The sequence below is a fragment of the Peromyscus californicus genome, unplaced genomic scaffold (assembly GCF_007827085.1).
Source record: "Peromyscus californicus insignis strain IS unplaced genomic scaffold, ASM782708v3 Scaffold_17__1_contigs__length_78620276, whole genome shotgun sequence".
Taxonomy (NCBI): domain Eukaryota; kingdom Metazoa; phylum Chordata; class Mammalia; order Rodentia; family Cricetidae; genus Peromyscus; species Peromyscus californicus.
Window position 1 is genome coordinate 25206211 of NW_026294469.1, and position 18246 is coordinate 25224456.

General features: G+C 42.4%; 2 protein-coding genes across 2 annotated transcripts in view; one reads left to right on the top strand and one right to left on the bottom strand.

Moving 5' to 3' along the window:
- Paip2 (poly(A) binding protein interacting protein 2) overlaps window positions 1–18246 on the top strand; it is a 19568-nt gene continuing 1322 nt past the window's right edge. Inside the window, exons 1-3 of the mRNA XM_052741882.1 lie at window positions 1–133; window positions 13642–13805; window positions 15947–16126. Coding sequence (XP_052597842.1) covers window positions 13668–13805; window positions 15947–16126 — 318 coding nt within the window. The 5' untranslated portion in view covers window positions 1–133; window positions 13642–13667. The remainder of the gene's footprint in view (window positions 134–13641; window positions 13806–15946; window positions 16127–18246) is intronic.
- Window positions 16133–18246, bottom strand: part of Slc23a1 (solute carrier family 23 member 1) — a 14388-nt gene continuing 12274 nt past the window's right edge. Inside the window, exon 16 of the mRNA XM_052741883.1 lies at window positions 16133–17930. The gene's annotated coding sequence lies outside the window, so the exon portion shown is untranslated. The remainder of the gene's footprint in view (window positions 17931–18246) is intronic.

Here is an 18246-nt window from a genome sequence, read left to right on the forward strand (position 1 = left end):
TGGGGTGTTTGTTTGGACTGGAGAAGGGAGGCGGCGGGCGAAGCGCACGTCGAGCGGGGGAGCGGCGCTGCCTGTGGAGATCCGCGGAGGCCGACAGGATTCGTTGGCTGCCGTCCCCGCTGCCGTGCACTGGGTGAGGGGTCCCCTCGGGCCGAGCGTTGTGAGGGCGCGACGGGCCAGCGGTCGAGAGGCCGCACCTGGCCAAGGCCGAGGCGGGCAAAAGGGCCGCTCAGGCCGTGGGCCACCGAGCCCGGTTTGACCTCGGTTGTTCCTGGCCCATTTCCGCCGAGCCTGAGGGATAAGCTGGGGCAGGCTCCATCTATCTCTCCGAAATGGCCGTAGCTTATTTTTCTCATTTCATTATTAATGATTTCGATCGCACAGCCCTCCGTCCGGGTCTTTCGTGGCGCGCGAGTGTTGCCGGGGTAGCACTTTCTTGCGTTCCTCAGCCTTTTTATAACCTGTCCTGCACCTTTTCCCTGCGCCCACCGCCCCCCTCCTCGCCGCTTGGGCAACAAAGCTCATTGTTTCTATCCACTTTACGCCTGCGCGTCGCCACGCGCAGCCCCTACTGCTGCGCCTGCGCGCTTCGGCCCAGGCTGGGGTTTGGGGAGGAAAGGGGCCGAGGGACTGGCAGGCTGGCGGTGTCCCAGGGGAGCATTCTGTAACGGTCGAACGGCTTGTATCTTTCAACCTCTTACGTTTCTTCACCACGTCTACCCCTTTATTTTAAGCTTTATCACGTGCTCCAGATAGGGCCTTTGTTTGGGGGTGCTGGAAACCCTTAACACCGGCAAGGCGTTAGATAAACTTAAAAGGGCCCATTCGGTTCATATTATTTGGTTCATAGGATACTAGCCCTCTTAGCTTTCGGTAATACATGTTTACTCCCCACTACTAGTACCTCAACGAAGGGAAGGGGGTCGCAGGGCTTCTAGTGAAGTTAACTTTTAAAAACGTGTTGCAGTAGCCCGCAGTAATGTTCTGATAGGTGCTAGGTTTGCTTTCCCTAATTTTGCAGCCCCAACCCTTAGAAATAATTTGGTTTTCAGTTTACTGAGAACCTTTCACGCTTGTTTCTGTAAATGCTCGTTTTGCGTGTGCTGGCTGAGCATTTCTTTATCACGGTGGCACGTTTTTCACACGTTTCATTTAGTAGTTGGTAGATGTTAAGTAACCTCTGAAATTTCAGCTGTAGGCCTTCTCAACTAGGAAGAGAAACTGCACTTTAGTGAGATCCAGTACTTGCTGTTCTGTGGTTCTGTCTTTGGTTTGTGAATGACAGGATTGAGCACAGTCTCTGTGTTAATGACCTTGAACAAAACCATTCTCACAAGTATGTATCACAAAGATAGGTAACTTTCAAAAAAAATTATACCCTATTTATCTTTCTTTAGGGGATGGGGGGAATGGCGATTCACTGTAATGGTTAAAGGCTGTGCATATTGGTCCTTGAGAACTCAAACTGAGGTAGGTAATTTCTACCCTCTGGGACAGAGTAAGTTTACAGTGGTGTTTTCCTTCAAATAGCAAATCTTATTCAGGTTTATCAATTTATGACCCTAGATAGTAATACCTTCATTTTAGTGAGGGTTATAAAATGTCCACTATTAGAGCAATTTAATAAGTATTGTGGAAGAATGAAGGTAGTATTTAATAACCTTTTGCACTTTCACAACTTTTTGTAATTTATAAATATTTTCATATTCATCATGACGTGAAATAGAGCAAGTTTTTTTCTTACCTATTTTAAAGTTGAGAAAACAGGGGCTTGGCAGGTTATTTGGTATAGTAGATATCATTTAATTATGCCAGGCCTTCCTTGTTCTAAGTACTTTCCTGAGTATTGATTATTTAAACTAGATGTGGTGGTTGGACTCTGAAGCCCAGCATTCCTGTAGCTATTGAAAACTTGGAATATAAGGCCCGATATGGTGGCCAATGTCTTTAATTACCACAGTCAAAAAGCAGAGGCAGATCTCTTGAGTTCAAGACCAACCATGGCTACATAGTGAAATCCAGTTTTGTGGGGAGTGGAGGGGACAACTTGAAATATGGCAGGTACAACTAAAGAACTGGAAAAGTAAATTTAAATTAAAATGCCTTTAATTGATACCATTGTGGATGATCAGCTGCCTGAAGGGTTTGAATTATGTCTTACATTTTAATACCTGGTTGAATAAATTAGAGCAGTGTTTCTGATATATTTGAACTTTTCCCCTATGATGGAGAATGGTGAGCCATCCTTCTCTTACCAAATGCCCTTATAACTCTAGAGATTAGTGTTAACAGCATAGGCTTGGGTTTGCTTTTTGTCTGTAGTGCAACAACCAACATCTCCAGCCCCTTGAAGCAGAGCATTGATAAATTGACCAGACTACCTTCCTCTCTGCTTCCCAAGTGGCTAGGATTTCTTGCCTGTGCCACCACACTGGCAGGTTCTAGCCTTTGATTAGGAATTTTCTGTGGCATTGTTTCACTTCTACAGATATAAGACCTGTGATTTTTTTTTAACTTGTACCTTGCTTTAGATGCTTGATTTTTCTAAATGATTAACTGGTTGTGGTTAGGTCTGGCTTATAATCCTAGCATTTAGGAGATAGAGGCTAGCCTATGTTACATTGTGGACAGTCTCAAAAATATAAATAAATATAGGAGGCAGAGGCAGGTGGATTCTGTGAGATTGAGACCAGACTGGTCTGTAAGTTACAGGCCAGCCAGATCCACATAGTGAGACCCTGTCTATAAGTGAGTAAATGCCAGTGCTGGGTGACTGTAATCCCAGCACTCAGGAGGTGAAGGCAGAAGCATCAGGACTTCTAAGACCTTGTCTCAAAAAGAAAGGGGGTGGAGCTGGAGAGGTGGCCCAGCAGTTAAGAAAAGTGCTTGTTGCCCTTACATAGGACCCAGGTTTCAGTTCCAGAGTATCTGTTGCCCTCTTCTGACCTCTCAAGCACCAGGCATACATGTGGTTGGTGCGCATACGTATGTGCAGGCAAAACATATAATTTGAATCTTTAAAAATATTGCTAGTTTTATTTTATGTCTATGAGTGTTTTTTTCTGCATGTATGAATGTGTGCTATCCGCATGCCTGGTACTTGCAGAGATCAGAGGGTAGAGTGGGATCCCATGGAACCAGAGCTAAAAATGGTTGTGAGCTACATATGGGTGCTGGGAACTGAACCCTGGCTCCTCTTCAGCAAGTGCTCTCAACTGCTGAACCGCCTCTCCAGCCTAGGTACTTTCTTCCTTAGTACCCATTTTACATGTGAGGATGGTGAGACTTGGGTTAAATAACTGACTTATCCATTACACAGCTAAGAAGAATAAAACAGACTGGTGATAGCTAGTTTTTTGTTTTGTTTTTAATTTATTTTATTTTTAAGATAAGAGCTCACTATATAACCCTGGCTGCTGTGGAACTCAAGAGATCTGTCTGTTGAGTGCTGGGATTAAAGGCATGCACACCCAACACTCCCTAGCCTGTAGCTACTCTTTTTCCCCCCTTTTGAAAATAAGTCTTTTATGCACATAGTACAGCCTGACCCTAAACTCCAGCTCCTCCCGCCTCAGCCCCAAGTGCTGAGATTCCAGGTGTGCTTCTCTGTTTGTCATTACCTTGTAGTGCCAAACATGAAGACAAACGTACTGCTTCCTGAAAACTTCTGTGTGGAAAAGGACTGATGGAAATACTTTCCTCTTTTGTGAGTTTTGTTTTATTTTTGAGACAAGGTCTTATCAGGCTAGCTTAGAACTTAATATGTGGTCTAGGGAGGCCTCAGACTCAGGGCGCTCTTTTCTGCTTCACCCCTTGAGTGCTAGAATTACAGATAGGCATTGCCATGTCTGGTGGATATTTAGTTTTGCTTAACAGCTTAAGAGACTGGTAGACTAATATGTGTGCGTGTGTGTGTGTGTGTGTGTGTGTGTGTGTGTGTGTGTGTGTGTGTGTAATAAAGTAATAGTACAGCTAAGCTAAGAAGTCACGGTAGTTTAGAGTATAGTTCTGAGAAGAAAAAATTAATGCCTGTGAACGCAAATTAATGAAAGAACCAGAAGGTAATTCTATTTGAATTTTACTGAGAATTCTTTTGGGGTTTGTTTTTCGAGACAGGTTTTCTCTGCATAGCCTCTGCCTCCCTAACACTGAGATTAAAGGCGTGCTTCACCACCGCCCTCCTGGTTTAATGAGAATTCTTAAGATGTGAAACTAGAGAAAGATGGTAAAACCATACTTAAAATTTTAATAGTGATGTAGTGACACTGCTGGAAACCAATATGTGAGGAATTTCAGGTAGGAACAAAGAGATAAAGGACGTGCATGACCTAGTGAAAACAAACTCCTAAATCAAGGTGATTCGCTGATTTCTAAGCAGCATTAATGGGGAAAAAATTACCAGCAAAAATCTAGTAAAATTTAGGAATCTAAGTTTTAAAACATAGCCATCTTCCCCTCCCCTGCCTCTCCTACTGAGGATCGAGCCTGTGTAACATGATAGTAAGTGCTCTAAATCCCCAGGTAGCCCCCAGCCATCTTGGGGGTTTGCTACTTACCTTGTGGTGTTGAGGATTTACTTTTGAGCCCCACAAATAGCAAACCCTCTGTCAGTGCTGTATTTCCAGCCCAATGGCCCTAATGCGTTGTGCAGGCTGGCCTTGAACTCATGCTGCAGCCTAGGCAGGCTACAGTTGACAATCTGATTTTCTTGCCTCAGCCTCTCCTGCATCACTGAGATTACGGCATAAGGTGAAATTTGAAATAATTCAATGTGGATTATTGACTAGAAACACAAAAATCTCAAAACTTGATCCAAACTAAAGCTATTCAAATATGAAAGCAACAGATATTTTTGAACATGTATGTAGTGGTTTGGAAATGCATAATTCCAGGCAACCTTTAGAAAGAAATCCTCTTAAATTTAAGTTAAAGCAACCAGAGAGTTGGAAAGATGATTGTGATGAAGAGCACTAGCTGCTCTTCAAGAGTAACCAGGGTTGATTTCTAGCACACACATCATAGCTCACAACTATCTGTAACTTCAGTTTCAGGGGATCCAATGCCTCTGGCTTCTGCAGGCACTGGACATGAATATGCTGCACAGCCATATACTCAGACGAAACTTATATATACATAAAATCAAATTTACCTTCCAAGAGCCCTGCGTCGTCTTTTTCTTAAGTCCAGCTTCCTGTGCATTAGGAATGGGTCCTGATTACTGCTGGCAGCTCCTGCAGAAAGTGCTGCTGCTCCATTGCTCCAGAGGGGCAAGTGCAGTAGCTAGGATTTGGGATTTCCTGAACCTCCATGTAAATAGGATGGCATACACAAACTTCAGAGGGTGTGTGCGCGTACACATCTGTGACCCATTCCTCTCATTCCTTTTTCTGTGAGGTATGGATGACAAATTCATGCGGACTAAATTAATAAAACTCAAATGTGTCAAGAGAAGACAATATAAGAAAAAAGGAGCCGGGCGGTGGTGGCGCACGCCTTTAATCCCAGCACTCGGGAGGCAGAGCCAGGCGGATCTCTGTGAGTTCGAGGCCAGCCTGGGCTACCAAGTGAGTTCCAGGAGAGGCGCAAAGCTACACAGAGAAACCCTGTCTCGAAAAACCAAAAAAAAAAAAAAGAAAAAAAGAAAAAAGGATGGTTGTCCAGCATGGTGAAGCTTGTAAAGTCGGTTACTTGTGAAGCCCAGGGAAGAGAGTCTCTAGTTCAGGACCAGCCTGATTCACATAGTAAGACTTCTCAAAAAGAGGCCTGGGGCTAGAGAGGTAACTCAGTGTGCTTACTGCTCTTGCAGAGGACCTGGGTTTGGTTTCCAGCAGCCACATGATGGCAACCAACTCTCCTGTCGCCAATTCCTTTTCAGAAAGGTTTCTCTGTGTGTCTATCTCTGGCTCTCCTGGAATTCACTATGTAGACTAGGCTGGCCTCAAACTCAGAGAATCACCTCCCCTACCTCCTGAGTACTGGAATTAAAGGCGTACATCACACTGCCTGCCTTATTATTGGCTTCTTTAACTTCACATATTTTCAAAGATTTGTCTATGCCACAAATGAAGTATGTCTTTTTATTGCTGAATAATCCATTATGTAGATAATGCATTGTAGTTGGTATTGTCTGTACCCTTTCCTTTTGAGAATAATGCAGGTCGGAGCATTTGAATGCAAGAGTGTTTTGTGGTTTTCTTTTTGTTGGGAGGAGGTGGGTTGGTTGGTTTTTTTTGTTGTTGTTGTTTGTTTGTTTTTTATGTCAGCCTCCTTAGTGGAAAGGAGAGACACAGTCAACATCCTGCTCATCGTTTTTTGTTTGGGGTGGGGAGAGTGCATTCAAGACAGGGTTTTTCTTTGTAGCCCTGGCTTGCCTGGAACCCAGAGAGATCCGTCTGCCTCTGCCACCCGAATGCTGGGATTAAAGGCTATTGCCACCATACCCGCCTGTTTGGTTTTTGTTTTTAAACAAGATCTCTCACCAGGACCTGGAACTTTATGCCTAGCCTAGGCTGGCTGACAAGCCACAGGGATTCACCTCCCCAGTGCTGGCTTTCCCAGCATATGCTACCACTTTTAGCTCTTTATTTGGGTGCTGAGAATGGAGTTCAGGTGCTCATGCTTCCATGCTAAGCACCGGACTAGTTTTTTGGTTTCTGATTTGTTTTTGGTTTGGATTGGTTTGGTTTTTTGAGGTTTGTTTGTGTCGGGGTCTTGCTATATAACTGTGGCTAGCCTGGCACTTGCTATGTAATCCAGGCTGGCTTTGAATTTAGAGTTGCGCGCACGCCCCGCCCCCTCCCCTTCCCAAGTGTTGAAATTATTTCATTTGTTTTCAGTCAATATCTTGCTCCGTTAGCTCAGGCTAGCCCCAGACTGATGCTTCACTTGGCTCTCTCTCACCAGGATTTCAGGCTTGCTGCACTGTACCTTCCCCATGTATGTCACAGCTCTAGAGGCTGTGGGACCTGGGAGAATGGGGCCAATAGATAAGGTGTACTAAGTCTCATGCAGAGCCTCAGACAGTTTATATTCTTGAGGGTTAAAAAGGTCACCTGGGTAAAGTTCTCATGAGTTCAAGCTGTATATAATCACAAGAACAAGCCCCAGCTGGCAAATAAGTGTTTTCCACAGAGGAATATAAAGGATCGTTTAAACATTTAATTGAATAACAAACAGCAGCAAGCAAATAATGAGTAATCTGAAGTCAATCCACTCCTATCTGCTACACCTGGGAAGAAGCATGAACACACATTCCAAGAACAATTCCGTGCTTTAAAGAAACTGAGGTTGCAGGACTCTTGATTCATGGAGTGTTCTCACAAGTGCTCAGAATTTCCTCTCGTGACTCCATTCCTGGACTGTGTTCCAACATATGTACACATACACTTTTAATTCCTTAAGTATATAACTAGGAGATACAGTTACTGGGCCAAAAGATATGTCCTTGTTTAATCTACTAAGAGGCTGCCATGTTTTATAAAACACCTGGCATAATTTCCCACCATTGATGAATAATAGTTCTGAATTCTTCATGTTCTTAGATGTGTCTTTGGTTTTTCAAGACAGGGTTTCTCTGTGTAGCTTTAGAACCTATCCTGGGACTCACTCTGTAGCCCGAGCTGGCCTGGAACTCACAGAGATCCACCTGCCTGTGCCTCCCGAGTGCTGGGGTCAAAGGCGTGTGCCACCACCGCCTGGCTAGACATGTCATTTTTACTGTAGCTGTCTTAGAGGGTATGGTCTGGTATCATTGTGACTTTGGTTTGTATTTCTCTGATGGATAATTTTAGATTTTTTTTGTTTATTTGGGTTTTTTTGTTTGGTTGATTGGTTAGTTTTGGGGGTTTTTTTTTTATTTGTTTTTCGAGACAAGGTTTCTCTGTGTAACAGCCCTGGCTGTCCCAAAACTCACTTTGTAGACCAGGCTGCCCTCAAATTCACATCGATCCACCTGCATCTGCCTCTGAGTGCTGGGGTTGGTCGCCATCAACACCCGGTTAATGTTTTTTTTTTTTTTTTTAAGAGAGATTTATTTATTTATTATGTATACAGTGTTCTGTTTGCATGTATCCCTGCAGGCCGGAAGAGGGAGCCAGATCTCATTACAGATGGTTGTGAGCCACCATATGGGTGCTGGGAATTGAACTCAGGGCCTCTAGAAGAACAGCCAGTGTTCTTAACCTCTGAGCCATCTCTCCAGCCCCCTAATGTTACATTTTTTTAAACTGTATTTATAGGATTTTTTTTTTTTTTAAAACACAAGGACTGTATAGCTGTGGTTGGCCTGGACTCAACAGAGATCTTTCTGCCTTTGATTCCTAAGTACCGGAGTCAAAGGTGGGAACCCTGTTTTTATAAGCCATCTGTGTGTCTTTTATATAGCTATGTAACTTTATTCAACTCCTTTGTCTATTTTTTTATTTTTTTTTTTAAACTTTATGTGCATTGGTGTAAAGGTGTCAGATCCCCTGGAATTGGAATTACAGACAGTTGTGAGCTGCCATGTGGGTGCTGGGAATTGAACCCGGGTCCTCTGGAAGAGCAGCCAGTGCTCTTAACCGCTGGGCCATCTCTCCAGCCCTCCTTTGCCTATTTTTGAGAGGGGGCTAAAATATATTTTGATGAGTTGGTTTTTTTACTCGATATTAGTATTCTTATCATGAAGTATCTCCAGGCAGCCCAAAAGTGTTTAGGATAAGAGTCTTATGTAGCCCAGGCTGGCATCAAACTTATTTGTAGCTTAGGATGGTCTTGAAATTCTGATCTCCCAGCTCAACCTCCAATTATGTGTGTGACGCTGTGCCTGTCTAGCATGTTCTTGGAAGTCTTTGTGGCAGCTTCAAGATCTTGATTCTTCCAGATTGTGCTTTCATTCACAGGATATGCTTGTGAAGTGAGGCATGTGTGTTTTTTCTAGTCCAAGCATCTTTCTCGTGTCCTTTTTCCTTTTTTTTTTTTTTTTTTTTTTTTGGTTTTTCGAGACAGGGTTTCTCTGTGTAGCTTTGCGCCTTTCCTGGAACTTGCTTTGGAGACCAGGCTGGCCTCGAACTCACAGAGATCCGCCTGGCTCTGCCTCCCGAGTGCTGGGATTAAAGGCGTGCGCCACCACCGCCCGGCTCTCGTGTCCTTTTTCAATGTAGATGTCTTTGTACTTTTTATGCAGTAAACAGTGTATTTCATGAAGTTGCTGAGGATTCCCAGCATCTCTCTTTATTTGATATATGGGAGTGGACACTTTCTAGAGGTGGGGGCTTTTTTTTTTTTTTAAACAGAGATCCACCTGCCTCTGCCTCCTGAGCACTGAGAGTAAAAGGTGTATGCTACCATGCTAGGCTAAAACTCTTGATTTGGTAAACTTACAGCAAACATCTGTTTGTTTTTTGCTCTTTTGGGAGGCCCACCACCCAACTCCCAAATAAAACACTCACCTCATGGAGGCTTATTCTTTTAAGAATGCCCAGCCTTAGCATGACTTGTTTCTTGCCAACTTAACTTTAAATTAACCCATCTATCTTTTGCCTTTGGGCTTTTCCTGTTCTCTTCTATAAATCTTACTTCATGGCTGGCTGTGTAGCTGGCCCCTGGAGTCCTCCTTCTGGCTACTTCTCTCCTCCAGATTTCTCCTATATATTCTCTGCCTGCCAGCCCCTCCTATCCTTTCTCCTGCCTCTCTTTTGGCCGTTCAGTTCTTTATTAGACCATCAGGTGTTTTACACAGGCACAGTAACACAGCTTCACAGAATTAAACAAATGCAACATAAACAAAAATAACATCACACCTTAAAATAATATTCCCCAGGGCTGGAGAGATGCCTCAGAGGTTAAGAGTCCTGGCTGCTCTTCCAGAGGTCCTAAGTTCAATTCCCAGCAACCATCTATAATGCATTCCAGTGGCCTCTTCTGGCCTGCAGGCATACATGCAGGCAGATATGCATAATAAATAAATAAGTTTTTTTTTTTAAATAATATTCCCCAACACTTGCCTGTATCAATAAAACTCCACACCTTTGTCAGTCTGAACTGCTGAGCCCCAAACATAATTGTTTTCATGAAAGACAGCATCAGCTAAATGTCCAACCTGAATTTCTTTGTCTATTTTTAAATTGGGTTGTCTTTTTTATTAACACTTCTTTTTTGTTTGTTTGAGACAGGGTCTGACTGTATGGCTCTGACTGCAATTCACAGTAATCCTGGCTCAGCTACCAAATGCTAGGATTGCAGGTGGAAGCCATTATGATCAACTTTTTTTTTTTTAATGGTTAACCTTTTTTTCCCCTTTTTTTCTTTGGCTGTTCCTCATTTTATCTTGCTGTGAGAGTCCTGTGGACTGATAATCTTGCAGGATCTGATTTTGCTGCCTCCTTTTTTTCCTCTTTAGAACATGGTTTTCAACAAGCCTTTAATTCTAGCATTCTGGAGGCAGAGGCAGGTGGATCTCTGTGAGTTCAAGGCTAGCGTGGTCTACAGAGTGAGATCCAGGACAGGTTCCAAAGCTACACAGAGAAAGCCTGTCTCAAAAAACCAGAAGAAGAAAGAAAAAATGGGGCCCCATATACCTGAGATTGGCTTTGAACCCCTGATCATCCTGCCTCCACCTGCCAAGTGTTGGATTATAGGTGTGTGCCAACCAAGCATGATTAGTTGAGAATCTCTTAAAACTTTTTCTCCAGCCAGGTGTGGTGGTGCATGTCTTTAATCATAGCACTTGGGAGGCAGAGGCAGAGAAGCAGGCAGATCTCTGTGAGTTTGAGGCCAGCCTAGTCTGCAAAGTGAGTTCTAGGACAGCCAGGGCTGTTACACGAAGAAACCCTATCTCAGGGGGAAAAAAATCAATTTTAAACTTCATAATGGTGTCATTGGTATTCAGTATTGAGAAAATACATGTGTGCTACGTGGGATTGGATCCCTGCCTGAGCTCTACCCTGGATTAGAGACTAAATTTGTATTACATGAACAGCTGTGGGATTTTGTTACACTTATATGCACTTAAAAGTAAGGCCATAGTTGGGTCTTGGAGAGATGGCCCAGCAGTTACAGGCATTTACTGCTCTTCAGAATGTCTAGTTTTCAGCATCAGTATTGAGCAGCTCACAACTGCCTCTAACCCCAGTTCCAGGAGATCCATTGTCCTCTGGCCTCCAAAGGCACATGAACACATGTGCACATAAACCCAAGCAGGCACACTGTTTTAGTCACTGTTCTGTGGCTGCAAAGAGATACCATGACCACAGAGGCTTAGTCCATTTGCATCATGGTGGGGAGAATGGTGTTAGGCAGGCAGGCAGGCAGATGCTGGAGCAGTATCTGAGAGCGACATTCTGATCCATAAGTAGATAGACTCGGGGCTTGGCTTAGGCTTTTGAAACCTCAGTGCCCACCCCTAGTGACACACTTCAACAAGGCCACACTTCCTAATCTTTTTAATCCTTTCAGATAGTATCACTCCCTGTTGGCTGAGGATGTCAATATGAGCCTATGGGGCCATTCTTATTTAAGCCACACACAAATAATAAGTAATCTTTCAAAGGTAAATACATAGAATTAATTTTAAGGAGTCTGGCAACCCATAGAGCAGCTCTGTCCCCTGAACCTTACCCAAGTGAAAGATTTTAATATATTTTTATTTGAGAATTTTATACATTTTATATATATTTTATACATTATATATTTATTTTATTCACTCCCATAAAAGAATTTAACAGATTTTAGTTTTGATATTTTTTTTTAAAGATTTATTTATTATGGATACAGTGTTCTGCCTGCACATATCCCTGCAGGCCAGAAGAGGGCACCAGATCTCATTACAGATGGTTGTAAGCCACCATGTGGTTGCTGGGAATTGAACTCAGGACCTTTGGAAGAACAAGCAGTGCTCTTAACCTCTGAGCCATCTCTCCAGCCCCCAGTTTTGATATTTTAATTGGTTGTGATAGCCAGAATAATAGGCATCAACGGGGTTTGGGGGAGGTGGGCTTGTTTTTGTTTATTATGCAGGGTCAGCTCTATAGCTGATTGCTCAGGCTACACTGGAACTTGACATTGTCAGGTTAGCCTCAGACTCCCATCAGTTCTCCTAGTGCTGGAACTACAGGCCTGTGTCACCACACCTGGCTCTTGAGGCTCTTCTGTGTGTGTACAAGGTGCATTATGTGTTCATGGGTGCGGACGTAGAGGTGTGGAGGCTAGAAGTTACCTGCGGTGTCTTCCTCAATCACACTCCACCTTTTTGTGCTGCTCTTTGTGTGTTTGGCTTTTTTGTTGTTTAAATTTTTACATCTTTTATGTGTATGTATGAGTGTTTTCCCTGCATGTGCACCATATGCATGTCTGGTGCCCATGGAGGTCAGAAGAGATTGTTGTGTCCCTTGGAGCTGAAGTTAAGGATAGTTGTGTGTCACCATGTAGGTGTTGGAATATAAACATCGCTCGTCTGCAAGAGCAGCAAGTGCTTACTCCCCGGGCCGTCTCTAGCCTTTCTGCATCTTATTTTTTGGAACAGGATCTCTCACTTAACCTGGAGCTCATTAACTTGGCCAGACTGGCTAGCCAGATGAGCTCCAGGGATCCACCTGTCTACACCTCCCCAGTACGGGGATTACAGACATGTACTACATGAATAGTACATAAGACTTTTGTTGACCTGAACACACTGGTCTTCATATTTGCTTGGTAAGCAGTTTATAAACCTAAAGCCATCCTTACAGATCCCTCAGCTTTTTGGTTTTTTTAATTCTGTTGTTTCTTTGTTAGGTCGTACAATTGCCTAAATTTGTGTACAGGTCACTATTGTTCTGCATCTCTTTAGCAATTTCAATCTTTAACTAGTAAAATAGTAAAGAATGTGAAATTCCATGTTTTAATTTTTAGCCTCAAACTCAGATCCTCCTGTCTCTTCATACAGAGTGCTAGAATTAAAGATATGCCACCAACCTGACTAGCCTAATTTTTATAGGTAATGAATTCGATTACAATAAGTTATTGGCTGTTGAGTAGATTGTGAAACTGTATCGAATATGAGCAAATGACTATCTTTGGTTTTGGAATAAAGGAGCTACTGATAATATAAAGCCCTAACAGGTTAGTGAACGTGCTTGGGTGTTAGATGTTATATTTGACACTATAATGCATATAATACCTACCACCTCTAACCTCAACTAAAGTTACACAGCTAATAGATTTGCCAAACTCAATGAAGAGAATACATTGTGCTGACAGTAAACTGGATGATGACTTTCAAATGTAGTCATTGCACTTTCTAGGGTGTGTCACAGTGTATAAATCACTGTGTGCTTGTGGAGGTCAGAACAACCAATGGCAATCATAAAGACATGAGAATCCATAAAGCTCAGATCCTGGAGTGTTGTTGTGCAGTGACACTGCCTCAACAAGACAGAAGAGGTCTGCAGAGCGAGATCCAGGACAGGCACCAAAACTACACAGAGAAACCCTGTCTCGGAAAACCAAAAAAAAAAGAATTTTCTACTTCTATATCTTGAGCCCTGCCCTCAGCAATTTCTTAGTCATTTTGGGAAAGAAAGCTTTCCAACTAATGTAGCATGTGCCTCTAACACCTTGGTGGCTGGTAATAATAGCAAGTGTGCTCATTAAGAACCAAAAGAATGTTTGTATTCTACTTTAAAGGTTAAAAACGACAACGAACACCAGCCATGAAAGATCCAAGTCGCAGCAGTACTAGCCCAAGCATCATCAATGAAGATGTGATTATTAACGGTCATTCTCATGAAGATGATAATCCATTTGCAGAGTACATGTGGATGGAAAACGAAGAGGAATTCAACAGACAAGTTAGTTTTGTGTACAAACATGTTCCTTTTGTAGCTTCATATCTTTCAAATATGTTCTTGGTCCTGGAGAGTGTGGGGGGGAGAGGGAGAAAGAGAGTGTGAGTGTGTGTGTAGTCCTTTATATGTAGGGTAAGGGTTTATGTGCCACCACTCCTATTTTATTTGGCTGCCAGTTGCTGTCAGGTTTAACTGCTCATTGAAATTACTTGGGCTGCTTATTTCAGGGTCCCACCCTAGAGATGGATAAAGAAGGATAGGGTGGAGCCTGGGACACGGGAAAAAGCTCCCAGATAGATCTCTGTATTACAGTGCAAATCCAAGAGAATTTAGGAAACTGGAGTAAACTGTCCTGGTGCAAAACTGATCTATGTTTCACTTGAGAATTTTCAGTCTCAATCAGCCTGAAAATGTGCTGCTTCTACTACTACTCTTTAGAGAATGCTGGTACACTAATAAATGTCATCTTTTATCCCCATTTCTACTATCTGTTCTGGTTTGGGTTTTGGGAATCAGTAGTCAGCCTAATTTCCCTGTATCTGGTGATGGCCATTGCAGTGTAAACAGTTCAGTCTCATTTCAGTAAGAATCAGTTATGGTGGGGGAGGAGGAGTGTTGGGGGAGAAAAGGGTTGTTTTGTTGTTTGGTTGGTTTTTTGTTTTTGTTTTTTTGTTTTGTTTTTGTTTGGTTGGTTGGTTTTTCGAGACAGGGTTCTCTGTGTAGCTTTGCGCCTTTCCTGGAACTCACTCCGTAGCCCAGGCTGGCCTCGATGGATCAAAGGCGTGTGCCACCACCGCCTGGCTTTGTTGTTTGTTTTTAAGGCAAGGTATTTCACCCCATAAACCTGGCTGCCCTCAAAGTCACACACCTACGCCTCCCAAGTGCTGGGATTAAAGGCATGAACCATCGGGCCTGGCTTTAAGATTTATTTTTACTTTTGTGATTGTGAGGCTAGTCATTAATAGCCATGTGTGTGTGAGTGCAGAGAGTGGGCCAGAAGAGGGTGCTGGATCCCCTGGTGCTGGAGTTTGTGAGCTATCCAACATGGATATTGGGAATGAGTCCTCTACAATATCCTCTACAAGAATAGCAAGTGCTCCTTACCACTCAGTCCTTTCTTCCAGCCTCCCCACCTTTTTATTAGGGGCGGGAGGGTTCTCTGTGTAGCCTTTCCTGTCCTGGAACTTGCTCTGGCTGGCCTTGAACTCATAGAGATCCACTTGCCTCTCAAGTGCAGGGAGTGTGTGTGTGTGTGTGTGTGTGTGTGTGTGCGCGTGCGCGCGCGCGCCACCACCTACTTTTTTTCTAGGGCTGGGGGGGGTTTGTTTGTTTTTAAAAGATTTATTATGTATACTGTGTTCTGCCTGCATGTATGTCTGCAGGCCAGAAGAGGGCACCAGATCATTATAGATGGTTGTGAGCTACCATGTGGTTGCTGGGAATTGAACTCAGGACCTTTGGAAGAGCAGTCAGTGCCCTTAACCTCTGAGCCATCTCTCCAGCCCCCTTTGCTGCTATTTTAAATCTCTACTTTCTAGAGATTTTCCTATAGTCTTTATGCAGGTTGGATTAGGGTCTTGGTATTTTAAGGCTTCATGAGTAATTTTGATCAATATTCTCAAAGAGATCACTCCTTTATTTTTCATTTTTATCTTTTGGGGTTTTTGTTTTGTTTTGTTTTTTGAGATGGGATTTCTCTGTGTCTTTCTGGCTGTCCTGGAACTCGTAGACCAGGGTGGCCTGCAACTCACAGAGATTTGCCTGCCTCTGCCTCCCAAGTGCTGGAATTAAAGGTGTGTGCCGCCGCCACCTGGCTCTGTCCTTTACTTTTTCCTTGCTATGATGCCGAGATGATAGTTGTAAACCTCACAGCCAGCCACATCATGATATGATTTGGTTCTGCTCTGTTCTGTTGAGACAGGGTCTCACTGGATAGCCTTGGCTGGCCTGTAACTGGCTATGTAGAAGAGGCTGGCCTCAAACTCAGGTATCTGCTTGCCTGCCTCCAGAGTGCTGGGATTAAAGGCATATATACCTTGCCCTCACAGTATGTTTTCAGATGGCTTAGTTTAAGATATTTTAAGCCATATTTAGGGATGTCTTACTAGTTATGCTATAATTATCCCATTTTATTGTGACTCTAGATAGAAGAGGAGTTGTGGGAAGAAGAATTTATTGAACGTTGTTTCCAAGAAATGCTGGAAGAGGAAGAAGAACATGAATGGTTTATTCCAGCTCGAGATCTCCCACAAACTATGGACCAAATCCAAGACCAGTTTAATGACCTTGTTATCAGTGATGGCTCTTCTCTGGAAGATCTTGTGGTAAAAAGTCATTTCTCATCTTTATAGACCCTACCTCATCCTTCCCATAAGCGGAAAATCCAGCTACACTCTTATTTAAGAAGAGTTCCACATCTCTTTCCCTTTGAAGATTTTCCCACTTTTTTTAAGAGTGGAAGTAGAGGCCCCCTAGTCTCATTTATATAGGATAACTCATTGTTGCTTCCAACATTGATGTTGCATTAAACTTAATGTTGCCTTTGGAGTATTTAAATATCTTGGAGTAGTCCAGTAACTTACAGTATTACCATATGACTTGATTATATCTTGATGGAAAGTTTTGCTCTTTGTTACCTAAATATTTGGTAAAATTTGGAAATTTTTATCTGATAAAATTTCTAAGATCTCTTGATTGGATTTCTTTGAGATATTTTTACAAGCTCTTGGCAGATAAAGAATGCAAAGCTAGATTCGTATTCTTACTTATCCTCAGTGTTGTCACTGGTGATGTGCCTGCAATAAAGTTCTCATCGTCACCAAAGTAGAACCTGATGAGTCTTTTACTAAAATTAAGATAAAAGATTTTCTTGTTTCGTGAGGTGGGTGGGTGGTTGAAACAGGGTTTTACTCTAGCACAATCCAACCTGAAACGCAATGCTTAGCCCTGACTAGCCTCAAACTTAAAGCAGTCCTCATGCCCCAGTCTACCAAGACCTGGAATTATGAGCATGAGCCACCATGCGCCACAAGATTTAGAAATTACAATTTTTTTCTGGTTTTTCTGGCCAAGAGAATTGTCTGGAATTTCTCCATTGTTGTCTGTTCACTGTGCATTCATTTACTAAGCTGTTCATTATAATCACCCAAACCTGAAGAATCAGGTTTTAAGCATCCCAAGGAGATATTTTAGAGTCATCCTCCCCATCAGGCTTTTGGAAACCATTCTGCAGCTAAAGGACAATACAGAAAGCCTTGAAATTTACATTGTGGTATAATCTTTGTTGCAGTAAATAACAGTAACCCAGCTGAACAGGTATATAATCTCAATCTGATCTCAGCATATTTGCTTATGGCTACATTAGTTGTGTCAAATAATACTGATGAATAAAGGCTTTGCTAGGCTTAATATATAACCTAGATTTTGCGTAAATCTGTAACACAGAAACTGATTTGTTTAACTCAGACTATTTGAGATTAATTCATTCTTAGACTTCTCTAGCTGCCAGGAGCTTATATAGTCAAGGCTTCTGGGTTGTACAATTAAACCATGCTCGCTCATCTTCCTCTTAAGGGTTTTTGTTTGTATGTATGTAATGCTGAAGGTCAAGCCCAGGCCTAGAACATTCTTTAATTAAAATGTAAATTTATTTCCCCTGTGGGAATAGAGACTATTTATCTCAATTTATCTAACTTATTGGTCCAATGTGTTATATAGTATTATGTTTTGGTCTTAAAATACATGACATTGGAATTAAATTCAATTTAAAAAAAAAAAAAAAAAAGAGCCTACCTGCATGTCTACATTTACCCCTGGAATCTTCTGGTTTCTTTTTTATCAACTCGCAAGTCAAATGTAGAGAATTTCTAGCTCTTTTTCCTTTACATTGACATGTATGCTTAGGAAAGTAGAAGTGAGGAACAGAATAATGCTGGTATGAGTCTCCAGAGTGCTTAGAGAATGTGGCCTTACTCTTCCGTTGTTTTCTAAGCTGATGTGGAAATGGAGTCTTGGAGAGGCTGATTTGTCCAAGCTTACATGGAAATTTGGAACAGGCAGAGTTGAGATTTCCAACTCAGGTCTTCTGTGTCCTGTGTAGTTTTCTTTTCCTGTTACATCCAGTGTCACCTGTGGGAATTAGAAGGTAGCAGTTGTAGAAAGATAACTCCCAAGTTTTAGTGACAGTCATAAGTAAAATTCCATTGTTGTCTGTTCACTGTGCCCCAGCTAATCAAACTGTGACCATGTGTTTAGTATTTGGAAGTATTTTCAGAGTATCAAGTACAGTTGACATAATTCTTTGTTCCATGCTATTCTTTATAGTTTATGTGAAGTTTTTTTTATGAAGTTATGTGGGTTTGGGTTTTGGTTTTGTTTTGTTTTTTTTATACTTAATTGTAGCTCCTACTTTAGAAGTTAATATAATAGGATATAGAGGCCTCGT